The 18,107-nt window shown below is 42.0% G+C and overlaps 1 protein-coding gene across 2 annotated transcripts in view; it reads left to right on the forward strand.

The window, feature by feature from the left end:
- Positions 1 to 18,107, forward strand: part of ephb1 (EPH receptor B1) — a 144,596-nt gene that overhangs the window by 90,687 nt on the left and 35,802 nt on the right. For both annotated transcript variants that reach the window (XM_088310307.1, XM_088310308.1), the window contains exons 5-6: positions 4,772 to 5,107; positions 16,586 to 16,710. In XM_088310307.1, the coding sequence (XP_088166433.1) occupies positions 4,772 to 5,107; positions 16,586 to 16,710 (461 nt within the window). The remainder of the gene's footprint in view (positions 1 to 4,771; positions 5,108 to 16,585; positions 16,711 to 18,107) is intronic.

Here is an 18,107-nt window from a genome sequence, read left to right on the forward strand (position 1 = left end):
TTTTTACAAAAAAAAAAAAAAAATGTGTGCATAACTCAAATAATTTGTAAACACGGTCGTTCGTAAGCCGAGGTTGCAGTGCATGTGCGTGTGTGTGCATATGTCAGGCAAACAGACAGAAAAGGTTGCTGTCTAAATAACTGGAGGGTAAAAGAAAACATTCTGTCCACTTATTTCTTGGAAAAGACAGTTGAAGCTCATCTGGACCCAATACACACATTTTGTCATCCATCCATCTCTGCATTACCGCATAAGACGACTGCAGATCCCGGTTGTCATTGCACTGCAAAACCTTTTGTGCTTTTTTTTTTTTTTGTGGGGCAGTTTTACACTGCAACACACTCCACATCATAAAATATTTTATTGGCCGTTTTGATCGACTGAGCATTATTCGGAACAGCTGAATTTTAAAATACAGCTTTTGTATTGGATCTCATTCTATCGTGCAGGTTTAGCTGGCGAGTGTGTGTGTGTGTAGAGTGAGAGCGGACCACCTACGCCTCCCCCATCTCTGTCTCTCAGACACCCACAAAATATTAGTCCTCATCACGCGCGATATTTGAGCTCTCACCAACCCACACAAACGTTCAGCGCTCCTTTTAGCTACTCTGGCTGTGATCGGTATCAGCACACAGGGACCTTCTGTTGCTCCCTCTTGCCTGTTTCAACAACACAAAAACAAACAGTTTAAAAGAGCTGAAACACGAGGGCCCCGGCCGGCCTTTCTAAAGGAGAGATGAGTAAACATTCTGGAGGGTTCATTTTTGACACAGGGGCACTCTTCATATTAGCATCCAGGGGAAGGAACTAGGTTGTTGGCTTTTACAGCCTCTGTCAATTTTCACTACAGGCACGACAGCTTCATCTTGAGCAGAAGCCACAAGACCTTTCCATACACCGATACCTGCAAGATCATTTTCATGGTGCCTAAGCATTAACCCTAGAACTACAAAAGCAGTCATTTTGACGGCTCTACTTCATTTTAAGCACATTGAGCTAGGTCAGTGCTACTAGGTTTCCATGGCAACCAGCAGCTGCATTGAAAAATGCTGCTGGTCACCATGATCCGCCAAAAAAAAAAAAAAAAAAAAATCTCATTGGGTGAAAAAGTCTCCCTGCGCCGGTCAAAAGGAGCCGTGTCGCGCGTGGTAAAAAAATGCCAGATGTGATTGTCATGACAGTGTGGCCAGTATATGGCAGACAGTCGAAATTAATAAAATAATGAGCTAATAATTCCACTATGGAAAGGAGCTGCGGAGCACACTCGGGACGGAGTTGCTTCGTGTGCCGTACTTGTGATTTACTTCCTCTTCTTCGAAGGGAAGTGCAGTAAAGTTTTTTACAACACGCGTTTCCTTTCCTTCGGCACCAAACCAGCTGTAATTTTAACAGCTGAGCCTCACGTCTCCGCGTGAGAGCTTCATGGGACAATAGGCAAATGTTTCTCATTAAAAGATACAACAGAATTTTAACAAACAAAATGTCTTTATTTGACACTCGAGCAGCGAGTAACAATCATTTTAGTCGCGCATTCTGTCAAAATGATGTCTCTGGTAGGTCTCATAGTTTAAAAATCTTGGTAGTCTCAGTGTTAAGATCATGCACATTCATATATTTTATTTTATTTTTTTATATCAACAGAAAAGAGCCACAATAGCTACTGGTGATAGTATCTTAATATTTAGGACCTCTACTTGTAATCCAATTCACCAAAAGGCAGAGTACACCATGAAAAGTTCGCCAATCATCAATTAACACGTACACACCTGGACAATTCAGTCTGCAAGTAACCTAACATGGATTTGGGAGGAATTTGAGAGGGAGAAGTTGTAAACGCCCTTGCCTTCCCAAATGCGTCTTTTTTTTGCTTTTAACAGCACAAAAATCAACGTTTGTAATAGGGGAAAAAAAGTTTGTGCATAATCTAATAGCCCGAATTGGACACAAATAACATCTGCACTGCAATCCACCCACTCACTGCCCTTGAGCATTTGAACTTGCAGGCTGCACCGGTTCCTCTGATTTAACTATTAAATTAAAGACCCGTTCCCAACGCAGCGTGCCTGGATATGATGATATGCCTCCCCTGAAATACTCGATAAATGAAAGAAGCGTGTCTCTGAGCATAAACAATGGTGACTGACATGGCCAAATGAAGACCAGCTGAGAGCCTGTAAGGAACGTTCTCTACAAATTAAATCCTATGGCCAATTAAAACTGCCATGGGCTCGCTGTACTAATGGGCTGCAAATCGCTTGATAAGTGGCAGTCACATCTGATTTCCAACATCATTCCAGCACACGTGTAGCTTAGCTGGAGCCGAAACAGCAGGCTGAGGGGGCCGGTGTCACCCTCTGAGATGGATGACATAAGTCACAGTTATTTTTTTTTCCAAGGGTGTGTGAATCATACAGATGGAGACTGAACATGTGAACACGCTATCTCAGGCACATGTGTTCATATCACGTGCGCGTTCCACACGGACAGCGGTGCGTTCCTTATATGTTTGGTCGACGTGCATATACACACACACAAGCATGTGGATAACTTGACGTGACTATAAGTGAAGTAGTGACACGTCTTGCGGTATGTGGCCTATTGCAGTCCTCCCCATACACTAGCCAATTATGGTCCATTCCAGCAGGTGCGTGGAGATGTTGTCCTCTCAGCCAGACCGTAATAATCACACCAATAGGGTCGTGCTCTTCCTGTCACCGACATCTCCTTGCTGGAGCGTTGAGCCGAGGATCCGCTTCGTCTCAGCTCTAGAGGGCAATCTCACAAGGCTTTACAGACAGTGATTAATCGAGTCAGTGTCAACATATTATGCTGAAAAGGCTGAAGTCTTTCTTTGGAGTGTCAGTGGCAACATACTGAACCAGTAGCAGTGGTTCATTTCTCAACAACGCACCGGCGCACCACATTGAAAGGTGCAGTCTCAGTTGCGGGTGCATTTTCTGTATACATGCGGCACATGTTAGCTTAAAACATACGGTAGCATGCTTGCCCGCTAAAACTAGCGTGTTTTTAAAAAGGCAGCAGGAGCAAAACTGATTATTTAACACGGCAGGTTGGCTCTCATCATTGTCAGAGTCAATCTCGTTGCTGTGCAACCGCTCAGAAATTATCCCGGCTTTTGCAAATGCTCGAATAATGTTGGAAGCAGACACGTTCGCCCGAGCATCCACGATCCACTCACAAATTGTGTTGGTCTTAGGAAAGCCATTGTCGTCCTTTATCAGCCTCCTTCATAGTTTGTAAACAATGTGACGCCTTAGCTGGAGCGTGTTTGTTTGAAAACGCCGGTTAGCATATTTCCACAGCATTGTTTACATAGATATGGATGCAAAAAAAAAAAAAATCATTTCAGCGATTATGAATGTCCACAACCGTACATGTTACTTTAAGAAATTGACTCTGTCTGACAGGGCGATATTTATCGATTCCTCCGCCCTCCCTCACTGGATGGACGATTGGTCAAATTCCACAAAGGAAAAAGTATTGCTGTCAACGATTATATTCCATAACTGGAATCCAAGCCTTGACTAACAAATTTAGATCGTGAAGCAGCTTTTGCGTACTGAGTACAAACATTTGGTGGTGAATCTGTGCTTGTCAATTATGACGATATGAAGAATGCCAACAAAATTGGAGACGGACAAGTTAGTGCACCTGACACTCGAACAGAAAAATTAGTAAGATTATAAAGAAAGAATGTTTTGCAATCTATTGGAGAAATAGTTACGTTTCAATATGCTGTATGTTCCGGACTGTAAGCCGCTACTTTTTTCCTAGATTTTGACCCATGCGGCTAATACAACGCCGCTGCTAGTTTGTGGATTTTTCTTTTACCACTAGGGGCGCTCTATCGTTCAGAAAATACGCTAAATAAAATCGTGATTTTTTTTTTCTTCTCTTGGGTTTGTTCTGTTTTACTGAGCAAAGTTGTTGCTCATTAAAACAGATGTTAAAAAGCATTGTTTTAACAATCTGTTTATGTCCCTTTGCTGAAGAGAAGAAGAGTTCCTGTGGCTTATATACATGTGCGGAAAATACAGTACTTTTTGCTACTACATGTTTTTTTTTTAACTTCTTTTCAAATAAAGGTCAGACTTCACAGGGATCACTATCAAATTCACTCTCCGGGGAACCCTAAGCGCACCTAAGCAACTTAGGCACTGTGCTGCTCTGTGAATGGCCCTCGCATGCCATCTTTGGGCCAAGATATCAGCGAGTGTCTTGAGGGAGTCCCACACGCAGCCAAGAATCTACTCCGTCATTTGAACTCTTAAAGAAGCGTACTCCATTTGGGTGATGGCGAACGAGCCCCCCCCTTTTTTTTAAGCACCCGAATCTGAATGCGCCACTCGGGCAAAGCACTTTGTTTTATCGTTGCGTGATTTTTCCATGAATATCATTTTGGAGGTTTTGCTCCTGGGGGAGTGAATGCGAGCGTGAATCTCCAGAGCCACTTGGATAAGACTACTCCATGCAACACTGCATTTTGCTAAATAACCAATGTTTGATAGACACAAACGTTTCGCTGTATGATCCCTCTGGGTGTGAGGGGAATAAATTAGCATTCCAATTGTTCTGAAGAAAGAGAAAAAGAAGAAATAAAGTGGCCTTTGCCAACAACGCATTACGCTCACTAAATCGACCCAATTACGGAAAAATTGCACAACATTGAATTTTTCCTTATTAAATTGTTCCTTATACAAATCTGGGATTCCTCGGCCTTGAGCTTACGCGTACCCGTGTGTCTCTACAGGTGTCCCATCCAGCCCAAGGAATGTCATATCCATAGTGAACGAGACCTCTGTGATCCTGGAGTGGCATTCTCCGAGAGAGACGGGCGGCCGAGGCGACGTGGTTTACAACATCTTGTGCAAAAAGTGTCAGGCCGACCGGCGCGCCTGCTCCCACTGTGACGACAATGTGGAATTTGTCCCTCGTCAGCTGGGTCTGACCGACACCAGGGTGTTCATCAGCAACCTGCTGGCGCACACGCTATACAGCTTCGAGATCCAGGCTGTCAACGGCGTCAGCAATAAGAGTCCGTATCCGTCGCAGCATGTGTCTATCGACATCACCACCAACCAGGCGGGTAAGTGGTGTGATGAATACGGGAGTAATTAGCCTTAAGTCGTCATTTACTTCATGGTATGTCTTTGGTCAACATCTGTAGCCGTGTCTCTTGGCTCTGTGAGAAATTTCAATCTAGAAGACATTATTTTCACAATGTGCATTTCAGCGTCTCAGGATGGCTGACTGTGGTGCCAAAGAGGTTTTACATAGCTTAACTGTCAGAACAAACTGTTAGACATGAAGCAAAATGGTCGCTGGTGAAAGGCCAACGTACATATTCTCAGATCCCTCACTTGCCCATATCAAAACAAAAGAATGGAAATGTGATATTCCCACCGTTTCTGTGACAGGCGCCGTCCGTTTCCCTTCTTTGTGGTTTGGTTTCCAGAGCCAACCGATGATAGCGGTCGTGCCACTTTTGCTATTTTTCGCAAGTTGCATAGCGACATTTGGAAATCCTCTGTCTTTTTCTCCCTTTGGGGCTCACATCTGCAGGTTGCAGGCTGACAATCGGCTTTTGTTGTTTTGCTTGCGTCTTTGCTTAATGAGACTTTGTTTTGAGCACAACGCCGCTCGGCGAGTCTCCACTTCTGCTGCTACACCCCTCTCAAAAACATCCACATGTCAAAATTAGTCTGTGATGTTTTTTTATTTTTTTTTTAGTATGACGTTCTGTGGTTTGTCATTTGGATGCAATAGCCTTTGAACGGCTGATTTGATTTAGGCTCAAGTACCCTGCAAATATCCGAATTTCGGCGTTTTAAGCGGCACATGTGCACGTTCTAGCACATTGGTCAAGAGCAGGGTTCCTCAATCCTGTTCCTCGAGGGCCGGTGTCCTGCCTGTTCCACTTCTTCCTGCTGCAACACACCTGATTCAAATGATCAGATAATCGTCAATGTCTGCAGAAGCTAGATAACGATCCTGATCATTTGTATCAGGTGTGTTGCAGCAGCGAGAAATGCAAAACCGGCAGGACACCAGCCCCTCGAGGAACAGGATTGAAGACCGTTGTCAGTATCGTACTTTGAGAACCAGCTCGTTGGGTGACGCTAATGTTGCCGGGCATCACCATTGAGGTCGAGAATTTTCCTTTCACAAATTCCAACAAAGCCAGAAAGGAGATCATTTGTTCTTTAGTGGTTTTCTTGCTTTTTGCATCCTTAAAATAAAATATTGCGCTCCAATGAGATGTGAGACTTGAAGCTGTTATTGTTCAAACTATTGTATTTTGAGCAGCCTTGTGTCGCCAGCCTGCAAGAAGACCTGAAGATAAATCCATGGATAGCTTCTGTTTTCACGCTGCTCTCCCATCTAAACGATTTGTTTGGTTGCATGTGTGTTGGACTTTCAGCCAACTCTTCAACTTGACCTTCAGCGTGTTTTCGACACTCCACGAATATATGCACTCTCCTTTCCTGCTGGGGCCTTTTCATGCTCCTGTTGGTCTTAAACATGCACTCAAAGGGACACAAATCTATCAGGCTTTCACGGTAACGTGGAGTTGCAGTCAGGTGAAAGATGAGCCACAGTTGACGTATGAGGTGAACACTTTTGTGTTTGCCTTTGAAGTTGCCTGCTGACTCACTGCGTCAGATTGTCCTGTTGTCATGCACCGTCGCACCTGTCAGCGCTGGCCATTAAAAATGAGCATGTCACGCTTCCATTATTTTGTCAGGAGCGAGAAAAATCTCATTACATTAGTTGCAACCACAAAGAATTTATATCAGATTGTTTCGGCACCAGAAACATGTTCGGGAATAAATCTAGTTTTTCATAGCCAGAACATGCTGTATGCGTAAATGTAATTCAGCTCGACACTTAAAACTCCAAAATCTCATGTGAGTCTTCAAAAAAAAGTGACGACGAGGTGTCATGGATCTGAAGCTCGTTATAAAATATGTTTTGATCGGTTGTGCATGCAAGAGAATACAGAGTATCTCATTTGATTAAAAAGTCCAAATCATCAGAAAGTTCATTTATGATGACAATCGGCGTAATATATTGAGCTTGTGAATGAACGAAAGCTGATTGTCACGCCTCGCATCTTCTTACAAATAAATGGATTAATTTGTCACCGTCAAACTGGAACACATATTCAACGATATGAAGAAAAAATACACAACTGCATCATACAATATTTACAAAGATAATGAAAAGAAAATGACAGCAACACTATCAAATGAACGAGTTTAAACATATTTGTTAGCGGCAAAAAAAAATAATGCAAATAATAATGCACAATAATCCTGAGGGGAATGAGCTCCAAATCTTGGCAGAAAAATCACTTCAGAAACTGACAATTACAATTTTTCCGGACTATAAGACACACCCGTTTATAAGCCGCAGCAACTCTTAAAAAAAAAAACGATACACAAGCCGCATGAGTCTGATCAGTGCACCTCCAAAACACGTGCCCGGTGCAACAAACAATATAATTACTTTAATATTATCTCACGATTCACAAATCGGAAAAGAAAAGTTGCATAACAACTATGCATAAAATTATCAATTAAATCAAACTTGCCAATCGCTTGATAAATAATAAAGTTATAATTAATGAAATGACATAATATTATGGCAGTTAAACTGATGTCACACAGCGTAAGGTCCTTGTTTAAAATTGATGACGAGTTGTTTTTGTCATACGTTATTTTAAAATTTGATGGAACTCCTGACCGACTGAATTCAAGAATTCGTCGGAAGTCGGAGGGAAGACAACCAAACAGTACAACCATGCCAGTGAATGCGAGGAAAAGGAAAGTAAATAGACCTTATTACCCGGATGGTCTCTAGCGCTTTGACAGGCTAATAGCGTGCTTGACAGATAGATGGAGACGAACAAATGCCAATGTCTATTATCGAGGTTGGCTGCGGTAATGAAGTGTAATCTGCCAAGCGGGTGTTCTCTTCTTTGTGGCCTTTTGTTGCCAGGTAATTGCATTGTTCCTGTTACACAAGGGGGAAGTTGACGATGTCGAATTCTTTGGGAAGAATATTAAAAGCATCTAAATATAGTCTCCGTTTGGTTCACCAAAAAAAAAAAAACATGTTTTCATGTCATCGGAAATTGTTCCCTGCAATCGTGGCTTTCGTTGGAATAAAACATCTTTTGGCATTTAATTGGAACCTGTCACGCCAGATGGTTTGTTTCGTCAAGGAATTTCTTTCAGAAATGAGTCTGGAAAAGAGCCATGCGTTAGAAGAAAAAGGAATAAAACATGGAAGGTGATTAGATGAACGTTGTCGCCGCTATTATGAGCCTGCAACTGCGGCATGTAGGTGTGCGGCGCTGCCGAGGATTCGACGACGATCCTCGCATGGGACGTGCAGTGGACTAATTTTCCTTGATCGACTTTGTGGAGAATGAATGATCAATTATTGTTTTTCATCATTTCTGTTGGACTTAAAAATCAATCTGAATTCTCTCAACAGCTGTTCCTATGCCAGTGCGGTCCCTTGCCTGACTCTTAAAGTCACACGCAGTCATGCAGATACTACAGTGTAGAACGGGAACTTGGCGTCTCGAGTGGATAAAAATAATAACTGCACCTCACGTGCTTCTATTGTAATGATATTATACATAAATCTTTAACTGATATCGAAATATCACCGATGTTTTTTTTTTCGATCGTAACGGGTTTGACTCATAACAGCAATGTGCTGCCGGAGGATTTGTGCGGGTGTTCATGGATGACCTAACTCAAGTAACTTCACATTGACGTCACGCCGCAAACTGGATCAACCGCCACCGAGTTGCGCTCTCAATGTTGCCTCAGTGGCCTGAGGTTATGATTAACGACAAATTCCGCACCATCGACACGCGGCGCTATTTTGTTGTTGTTGCTTTGCCAGTTTAAAGCTTCGCTCGATGAATTTGCAAGATTACGTATTTGTCTTCTGGCTGCCCGAGGGGGGATTGAATTTTACTGTTCATCCTTTGCCAAAGAGCCTTTAGCACCAAGGAATTTGTCCTTAAAATGAAGCTGTTTGTTAAACATCGTCAAAAGTTTCATCAGCATCAAAGTCAGAATTCCATTTAATGAACATCGCAAGATCGTTCTACTATCCAGCCCAAAATAAAACTTCACCAGGTTGATGATTGGGAGCGATGAATCGACAGCCCCCCACTATCAAATAAAACCGGGGTGAGATTTTATTCTCAGTGCTTTCTGGCCATGAGAAAATTGTCGCGGGAAGTAAGAGGTCACATCCGTTATAAATACGAGTACTCATGGGAGGAGAAGGGAAGATGGCAGGGGGAGGTGAATAGAAATTAATCACGCAGGTGAGAAGAGAGTCGAAGGGATGTGGTAGGGTAGCGGAGCGAATGTGCCGCCGAGACCAATGAAATCGTCCAGGATTCTACTGTGCGTCTTGGAGGACGTTTTGATCAATAATTTGATTTACGAAGTCATTCAACCTCTGCTCTCCAAAGAAAACACACAAATATTTTTTTCTGAATGCTATCCCATCGGTCACCAACGTGAAGCCCGCGGCCGCTGTGTGGACCGCATTTGTAGCCCATGGGCCTGTCCAAATATAACTCACTCATGATAGGAGATTGTGATTTCCTAGGATGATCAGTGGACTATCGGAACTCCACCAGAGATTTATAAAAAAGAAAAAAAAAAGGAAAAAAGTATTTGCATTTTACATGTTTCCTAACTTTGCTTGTGGGATCGTCGAGGTCATTAAATCGATCGCAACTGGACTGCCCCGTGTATCTAAGAAGTTTGGACTTGGCTTGGTTAGAACTGCGCCAGTTGAAGTTGCTGCGGCACACCCAAATATTTACACACCCCAACCATAAATGGTACCTTCTTGTGAGCTATCATTAACTTGATCAGTGTCTTCACGTAAATGCATCTCATTAACTGTTAATGACAATGGAGTTTTTTTTTTTCTTAAGTGTGTATCCAACGGGTGGTGTGCCTTCACTTAAATCAGATGTCAAAAAGTTGCTGACCTATACACATCTCGTTTTCGTTTTTTTCAAGAATTTTTTCTTTTTTTTTTTTTTTTCTATCGACCTTAAGTCTTTAATCGCATCATCACTATTCACATTCCAGCCTTCATTCCAAAACCTGACATCACATAAGTTGCGGGTTGCCACAGACAAATGTGTTGGCTGCAATCCCGAACAAACCGAAATACCGAGACTACAAAGAGACGCGAAAGTCATCATTTTCTTGTGTAATCCCTCCCAGCCATTGAACCGACACCACAGGGTAATTTTCCCTCCTTTACACAAGTCTCTTCTTTTCCGACTAGTGGACCACATTCAATATTTTTCTCAACGTGCTGCTGCATCATCCTTGACCTACATTGTGAGCCAGCATCGCTCTGACCAAAGACGCCAAACATACACTAGAAAAATCCTTTCTATGGCTCTTGTGTCTGAAGAGCTTTTCCAAACACGATTTGCTGCCATGGAGGAGAAAGTCGAACAGAGTTTCTAGTATGTGACACACACGTGACTGATTTTTTTTTTTTTTTTTGGGGGGTACCATTTTTCAACTCATTTATTGGACAAACATTTTAATATTTTCCTTAAGTTAAGTTTTTTTTTTTAACTTAAAACTTGATTTATTATTAACTTTATTAGTGCTCTTTCCTGACCTATCATATGGCAATAATCTATCACGTTACTACATAGTCATAACAGGTCTGGTCCTCTGAGACGTCACTAATAGGAATGACAGTTGTTCATCGGCACCTGACACAACAACGGTGGACACATGTTCGCAGGCTGCACTATTCTTCTAACGTGCTGAGCTCTTATTAGGACGCAACTTTATGAAGTGATTTGCCAGAATCACAAACCATCATTTAAGTAATTTTATATTTCTACCAATTAGCATATTATCAATATCAATCAGTTCAAAGTCTTTTTTTGTTGCTCAGTTAATGCAGTGGTCCCTAACCATCGGTCCGCGGGCCACTTTGGACTACCGAATATGCGTCTTCACGATATTGAGCTAATACGCACCTGCTTAAGTTGAGTTGAGTGAAGTATCATCCCTTTCCACAGGACAGTTTGAAGCATTTACACTTCACCATAACGAATGAATTATTATAAAATGACAGCGATGCCGTGAAATTAATGATGCAGTCCCTTGGGTCTGCTTGACAATTTTATCAATATTTCTTTTTTTCTTCACTACATTTGAACTCTTTCTCATTTAATTCTCTCTGCCTCCCTCTGTCACAGCCAGACACTGAGAGGCTCTGACTTTGATTAATGGCGAGCCCAGCTCCGTATTAAAAGCCAGGGGCAGCAAGTTGGGCCAGATAAAAGTAGAGCATGGTAGCAATGGTTGGGAGGGGGAGAGAGGAGAGCAGGACACAGTCACCAATCATTGTCAGCATCAGTGTCCCCGGGTGACAGCGGGGGACACACTTGGAGGGGACAGTGGTGCGTCATTAGGCTGAAACTCAACCTCGTCCAGACATATTGGCTTTTTTTTTTTTTTTTCCGACAAGGACAACGTTGTTTACAACCCCATAGTCCAAAGGAGTCAAATTTGATGAAAAAAAATCCTTAACTCATTTAATTCCATCCACATTCACGAGAGGAAACACTTCAATCATAGCGTTGTTTTTCTGGATTTTGACTGATTTTGCCACTTTTGCCAGAATATTGTGTTCTAAAGATATAAAAACATGGAGCTATGCCGCAAAAAAAAAAAAAAGGCTAAGACGTATAAATACGTCTTTGGGAGGCGGGGACTACAATTTTGAAAACGTATACACACACGTCTTATGGTTTGAATGAGTTAATGCTACCGGACACTGAGAGCCACGTCTCTAAATATATTATGTAGTCTGCAATAGAAATCTGAGTGTACTCAAACATTAGCTGAACCTTATAGCGAACTAAAATATCATTACTGCCGTGCACACAGGAAAATAAAATTAAAAAAAATTGTGCTTACATCATATTTCCAAAACTCTCTCTTGTGAGCCATGAGTGATGCAACCAAAAAAATCTTTACAATTACCTTTGTGGCTGACCAGTTCCTTCTGCACCGATACATTTTTAACACATGATATTGAATCAAATGTATTAAACCAAACTCAGACCATCCAGACGTTGAATATTCAGCGGACAGAATGCCACATGGCTCTAGCAGACTTTAGCAAGAGGTCATTTTCAGGCTTGCTTTGCCACGGCAGAAAGTCGAGAGCAGCCACAGCAATATCTTGATCGTCAATGACTAAAACCCGAAACCGTTCTGTGCTGCATGCTGTTGTAAATTTGTTCCACAAATCCCATAACTTGTCATATGGATTACATTAGAATGGAATCTACCCAAAGGAACCAAAGTGGACTCTTATTATGACACCATTTTTGACTTCAAGATGACATGTTGAGAAAACAGTCTACTGTTAAATTCCTGAGGCTTGCAAAGCACAAAAATGTAGACCGTACCAAAATGTATACCATCTACGGATTTGAATCTTCAATTTTCCTCACACCATTTCACTTTAAAACCACCAATTGGAATGTATTTTATTGCGATTGCATGTGATGGATTAATTAGCACATTATTGCGAATTGGAAGGACAACTGCATATTTAGCCTCCTTTCGCGTGACGACGCCAACATAAAATCCAGTTGAATTACACAAGTTCAATTTTAATTTTGCAAGCAAATAATATGTGGATTGTATATAATGTATGCGTACGTGAAATCCCAATAAAATGATGTTCGTGGTTGTAACTTGACAAGATGTGGAAAAGTTCAAGAGGAAGCCAATCAGCCTGAATAGCTTACCATTCCATATTTAATTTTTTTTTTATTATTATTATTTGTGTGGTACAAACACATGAAAAAAAAAAAGAATGAATTGTCATGTGGAATGCACTCCCCCCCCCCAATGTTCTGTCAAGAACAGCATGTGCCAGTGGTCAGTAATTGATAATGTGGCCCAGGGAGCCCGACCTACCTCCGCTTACTGGAGCATGAAGCAGCCTGAGAGGCTGAAGTGCTGCAAAGGTGACGCTCAGTCTTCACGCTCTCTGTCGAGGGGAGGATTGAGGTGAGAGCCAAGGGAGGCAGATGCCACGCAATCCCTTCCAACCAACAGGATAAATAGAAACCCAAATATTTGTTCACATTTGCATTTTATCAAGCACTCCGATTCTGAAATATTTACCCACTATTAAAACCGCAGAATAGCCCATCTAATTCTAAAAAAGCAAAGATGCCAAATGAATGGCAATTTTATTTTTATTTTCCTTTTACAGAACTCCTGAGACTGTAGAATGGCTCTGTGAGGGTGAAGTACGGATAAGAGATGGAAAAGAAATTGCGCAACTACTCAGGAACTAGATAAAAAGGGACATTAAATTGAAAGAAGATGCCATTTGCAGCCTTTTGACTGGAGGACTTATTTAGAAAGATGGCAAGTTGAGGCCAGGTGGAGAAATGATGAGGCCTCAGCAGTGAGCAGGCCAACAGCCAAGTGAGTGATGGGAGGAGAATGTAGAGCACATGCACGCGGGCTTGTGTTTTTTTTTCCTTTTCTTTTTTTTAAATGGCTGCTGATGGGGTGGAGATTTTGAGTCTTTTCTACAAATCGAAATATATTTAACTCAATATGAGCCACTGCAATTTTTTTTTTTTTTTTTTTAATCAAACATACTTGTCTGATGATACGGTTTGTTTGGATCTGGCAGACTTTGAATTGCTGTTCAGATTTGTGTCAAATCATTTTCACTCATGGTGTTGAATAGGGCTGCGTTTAAAAAAAAAAAAAAATCAATATATCAATTTTAATCGACTTTCCTTTTCATTGCCTCATATCGATTCATAAAACCATGTATTGATGCTTTTAATAACGTATTTTTTCCCATAAATGTACGTGACCTCGATCGCGTGAGATGTTATCACTTATTTTTTTGATCAGGTCATGTTAAATAAAACGTGCGTAGTTAAAGTAACGGTGTTGGCTTAAATTCTTAATGTAAATATTCATATTTTTACCGAGCCACATCGTTACAGCATCGGTTCTTCTGAGAATGCTTTCCATACGAAAGTAAAATTGGTCTTGTGTGAACTCCTTGATTGAATCGAAAATCAAATCGAATCGGACCCTTATGAATCGAATCGAATCGATTTTGGTCATTTGAATCAATACCCAGCCCTGTTGAATATATTGTAGGTGTTGGGAATTTTATTTTTTAATATTAGGTCTCAATTAACAAAAAAAAAATCTGTGAGACCCCGAGTTAAATTTTTATGGAAGAAATCTTAGCATATAGCTTGTTCAATATTTTGAAAAACATTCTGTGATCTCAAAACGCAAAGACCGCCGTCCTCTCTTGGTAAGCCTGTGACATTTAGAAAGCTGACAGTTGGGCCCAAATTACAGAGTAACATAACAAATAGATGCAAAACAAAACTTGTTGGGGAAATGGATTTTCCCCCTCTCAGGCAGAGGTTCGAGGTTATTGAACTTCTTTGATGTTTCTGTCACCGGTGACAAGGCAGCAGTGAATCTGTAAATGTCACGTGTGTGGATGTCTGCCGAGAGATAAAGATGGGGTAATTCATTCTGCACTGGCATATGGCACCTGTACTGGGAGGGAAAAAAAGGGTCCCCGGACCCTCAAGTGTTAGTCTTAACGTCCCCTGAGTTGAAGATGACGAGTCTTTCTGCAATTTCTTTTGACAGTGCTTTATTGAGCTTACCTTAGCACGTACAGTCCATATTTTCTACTTAAAAGTTTTGATACCACACACATCCACCCCCAATATGGATGTTTGCCTCCTGTCCAATAAAACAGTCCCTTAAGCGAAGGCCGAGGAGTGCATGCATCAAAGAAGAGTTGCAAGAGGAACGGACAGCGTTTTTGGAATGAAGAGAAAATTGCAGACTACCTGGCTGGGATAATTGAGGCAGTCAGTTGAAGTCATGTCGCTGAAGCTGACAGGACACAGAAATGCAACACAGGTGGAAAAATGAGACACGAATAATGATGGGGCAAAGTTAGTGCTATCCAGCCATGCATTATTTTATTTTTTTTGCTTTTCCGGGATCAGGTGGCATGGGTAGCAATCGAAGTAGTGAAGCTCAGACTTCCCTCTCTCCTGCGACTTTTTGCAGCTATTCTGGGAGAATCTCAAGACGTTCGCAGGTCAGCTGGAAGATTTGTCCGAGTTCTCCCAATGTGGTGTCCCCAGAACACCTCAACAGTAGGCATCTTAAACATATGCCCGAGCCCCCTCATCTGGCTCCCCTGATGCTTCTGGGAGGATCCCAACGCGTTTGCAGGCCAGCTGTAAGCTGTGTTAGAGTTCTCCTCCTAGTGTGCTGTCCCCAGAACACCTCAGCAGGGATGCGTCCAAACGAGATGCCCGAGCCGCCTCATCTGGCTCCTCTGACACTTCTGGGTGGATCCCAAGACGTTCGCAGGTCTGCTGGAAGACGTGTCCGAGTTCTCCCAATGTGCTGTCCCCAGAACACCTCAACAGTAGGCATCTTAAACAGATGCCCGAGCCGCCTCATCTGACTCCTCTCAATGCGAAGGAGCAGCAGCTGTACTCTTGAGTTCCCCACGGATGATTGAGCTTCTCAACCTATCAGGAGAGGAAACTAATTTCAACTGCTTGCATCCATGATCACGTTATTTGTCACGACCATAGATGGTGGCAATTTAGATGATTCGATAAACCGAGAGTTTTGCCTTTTGGTTCGGATTCTTCTTCATCATGACGCACCGATCACTTACACTTGCGGCACCAATCCCATCCCCCCTCCCATCACAAGACCCCAAGATACTTGAACTCCCCCACTTACGACAGGATCTCATTCCTAACTTGGAGAGGGCACTCCAGTTCACCCTTTTCCGAGCGAAAGAAAACCACAGCCTCAGATTTGGAGGTGCTAAATCCCATCCCGAGTGCTTTACACTCAGCTGCAGACCGCTGCAACTCCAGTTGAAGATAGCGGCTCGATGAATCCGACTGAAGCACGTCGTCTGCAAAAAGCTCTGGAATTCTGTGTCTGACTACAGGAATGTAACCCAATTATCAATGTTGAAATAACATTTTCAGATGAAAAGCGTACGATACGCCTGAAGATTAAAACAATGTATCATTTTTCGAGAATTGAGTAGTTCTATTTAATTTGGCTGAGGCTGCCGGGGTAGTTGGTATATTCATTTGTAATATTATCGTGAGTTCATTGTTCCATTTCTACCTCCGCTTTGCGGCTCAAATTAAATGGCTGGCTTGCTGCCCTGAACACGTAATCCAAACTCCTACATAGTGGCGATGTGATTACTGGACACTTGAAGTCGACTGATTGCATCAGACAATGTTTGCCTAAGACGTCTACCGTACTTCCTGGTGATTCTAATCATGTTGACTTCAATTACCTTAAAGAGTCATAGACTCATTGGACAGAGCGTATGCAAGTTGATTGACACATTTAAAGACCGTGTGTGTGTGTGTGTGTGTGTGTGTGTGTTTTTTTCTTTCTTGCAGCTCCCTCCATTGTTCCCATCATGCACCAGATCAGCTCCACCATGAATAGCTTCACATTGTCGTGGCCGCAACTAGAACAGCCCAACGGCATCATTCTGGACTATGAGCTACGTTACCATGAGAAGGTAAGATATTCGTTTCAAGTGATTGAATGTTGCAATCGCTCCGGGTCGTTGACAATATAACTTGTTGGTTTGATTGTGTTAAACGTGTACTTCTTCTCAAACAACATGCCTGCTTTCCCTTCTGTAGTCTTGATGGGAGTCTTGTAGGTTATGCTACGCTTAGCGACTAGGATCAAAATGGAGCTCTCCTTTAACTCCGTTTTGTTTTGGCTGTTTGGGGATTGTTTGTCCAACCCATCTTTTGTATATGAGAATATTATTTATAATAATATTACATATTATTTATAATAATATTACATATTATTTACTATATATATATATATATATATTTTTTATTTTTTTTTTATTTTTTATTATTTATTTATTTTTTATTTTTTTTTACACACAATAACAATAAATGAAGCGAAATCGTCAATCAGGTCGACAATAAAAAGTTAGCATTGTTTTTTGCCGCATGGCTCCCCTCGGGTTCCTGCCGCAGATGAAGCACACGTGTTGACCTGTGCTCGCAGTGCAGCGGCCTGCCCCGCTGTGAAAATGCATCGCATCTGGAGGTTGAATCACATCGATCGGTCTGCTCTCACACAATGCGTCTGCTTTATTAAGTCGCCAGCCCAACCCGACGGGGCCTATGCTGCTCCGATATTGACCTGCAGCCATTTCCCAAGGCCTTGGATATAACGATAGCGAGAGATCAGAGGCTCCGGCTTCCTTTTCAGGCCCCTTGTTTGTCCTCCTAAAACTGATCGATAGGCCGTGCCGTGTTGGTCATGCACTTTTGCATTTTACGGGGTTCGCTGAGTTTTTCCTCAACCTCTTCTTCTTGAATAATAAATTGAAATCCATACAGTATATAAATTATCATGTGAATTATTTATTTCTAACTAAATTTAGGAAAGGTTCATGGATCAATATGTGTAACTCACATGTATTATATCTTTTTTTTTTTTTTTTTTCCCGAAGGCAATCCTGAGTCAGCTCGTACAAACCCTCTAACGCGCTACCCCGCCCTCTTTTTTTGCTTTGTTTACGAAACGGATTTGAATCCCAAAGGACTTGAGGAAGCTTACGTGTCTTCCAGACAGCTTAGTGTCATGTAAATAACAATTATACAGCCTCCTTTTAGTTCATGAATATCAATGAAACCTAATCCTATTGATGTTTACGTAGCGAGTGCTCGCGCAAATAGATGAGCACGGCATAATCGCAAATTAGGGAATCACTAAGGACAGAGCGACTAATTGCACTGGGATCATTCGGAGGAACACACTGCATGAGATTCAAACCATCGTATCATTTTTAGTCCGATGTACACGTGTTTTATTTGAGTGCGACTGTCCCATGCGGCAGGCCTTGCAATGTCAAGTAATCGTTAACCCTGCGGAAAGTCAGCTTCC

The sequence above is a fragment of the Idiotropiscis lumnitzeri genome, chromosome 12 (assembly GCF_059441095.1).
Source record: "Idiotropiscis lumnitzeri isolate Australia: NSW breed Sydney's pygmy pipehorse chromosome 12, RoL_Ilum_1.0, whole genome shotgun sequence".
Classification (NCBI taxonomy): domain Eukaryota; kingdom Metazoa; phylum Chordata; class Actinopteri; order Syngnathiformes; family Syngnathidae; genus Idiotropiscis; species Idiotropiscis lumnitzeri.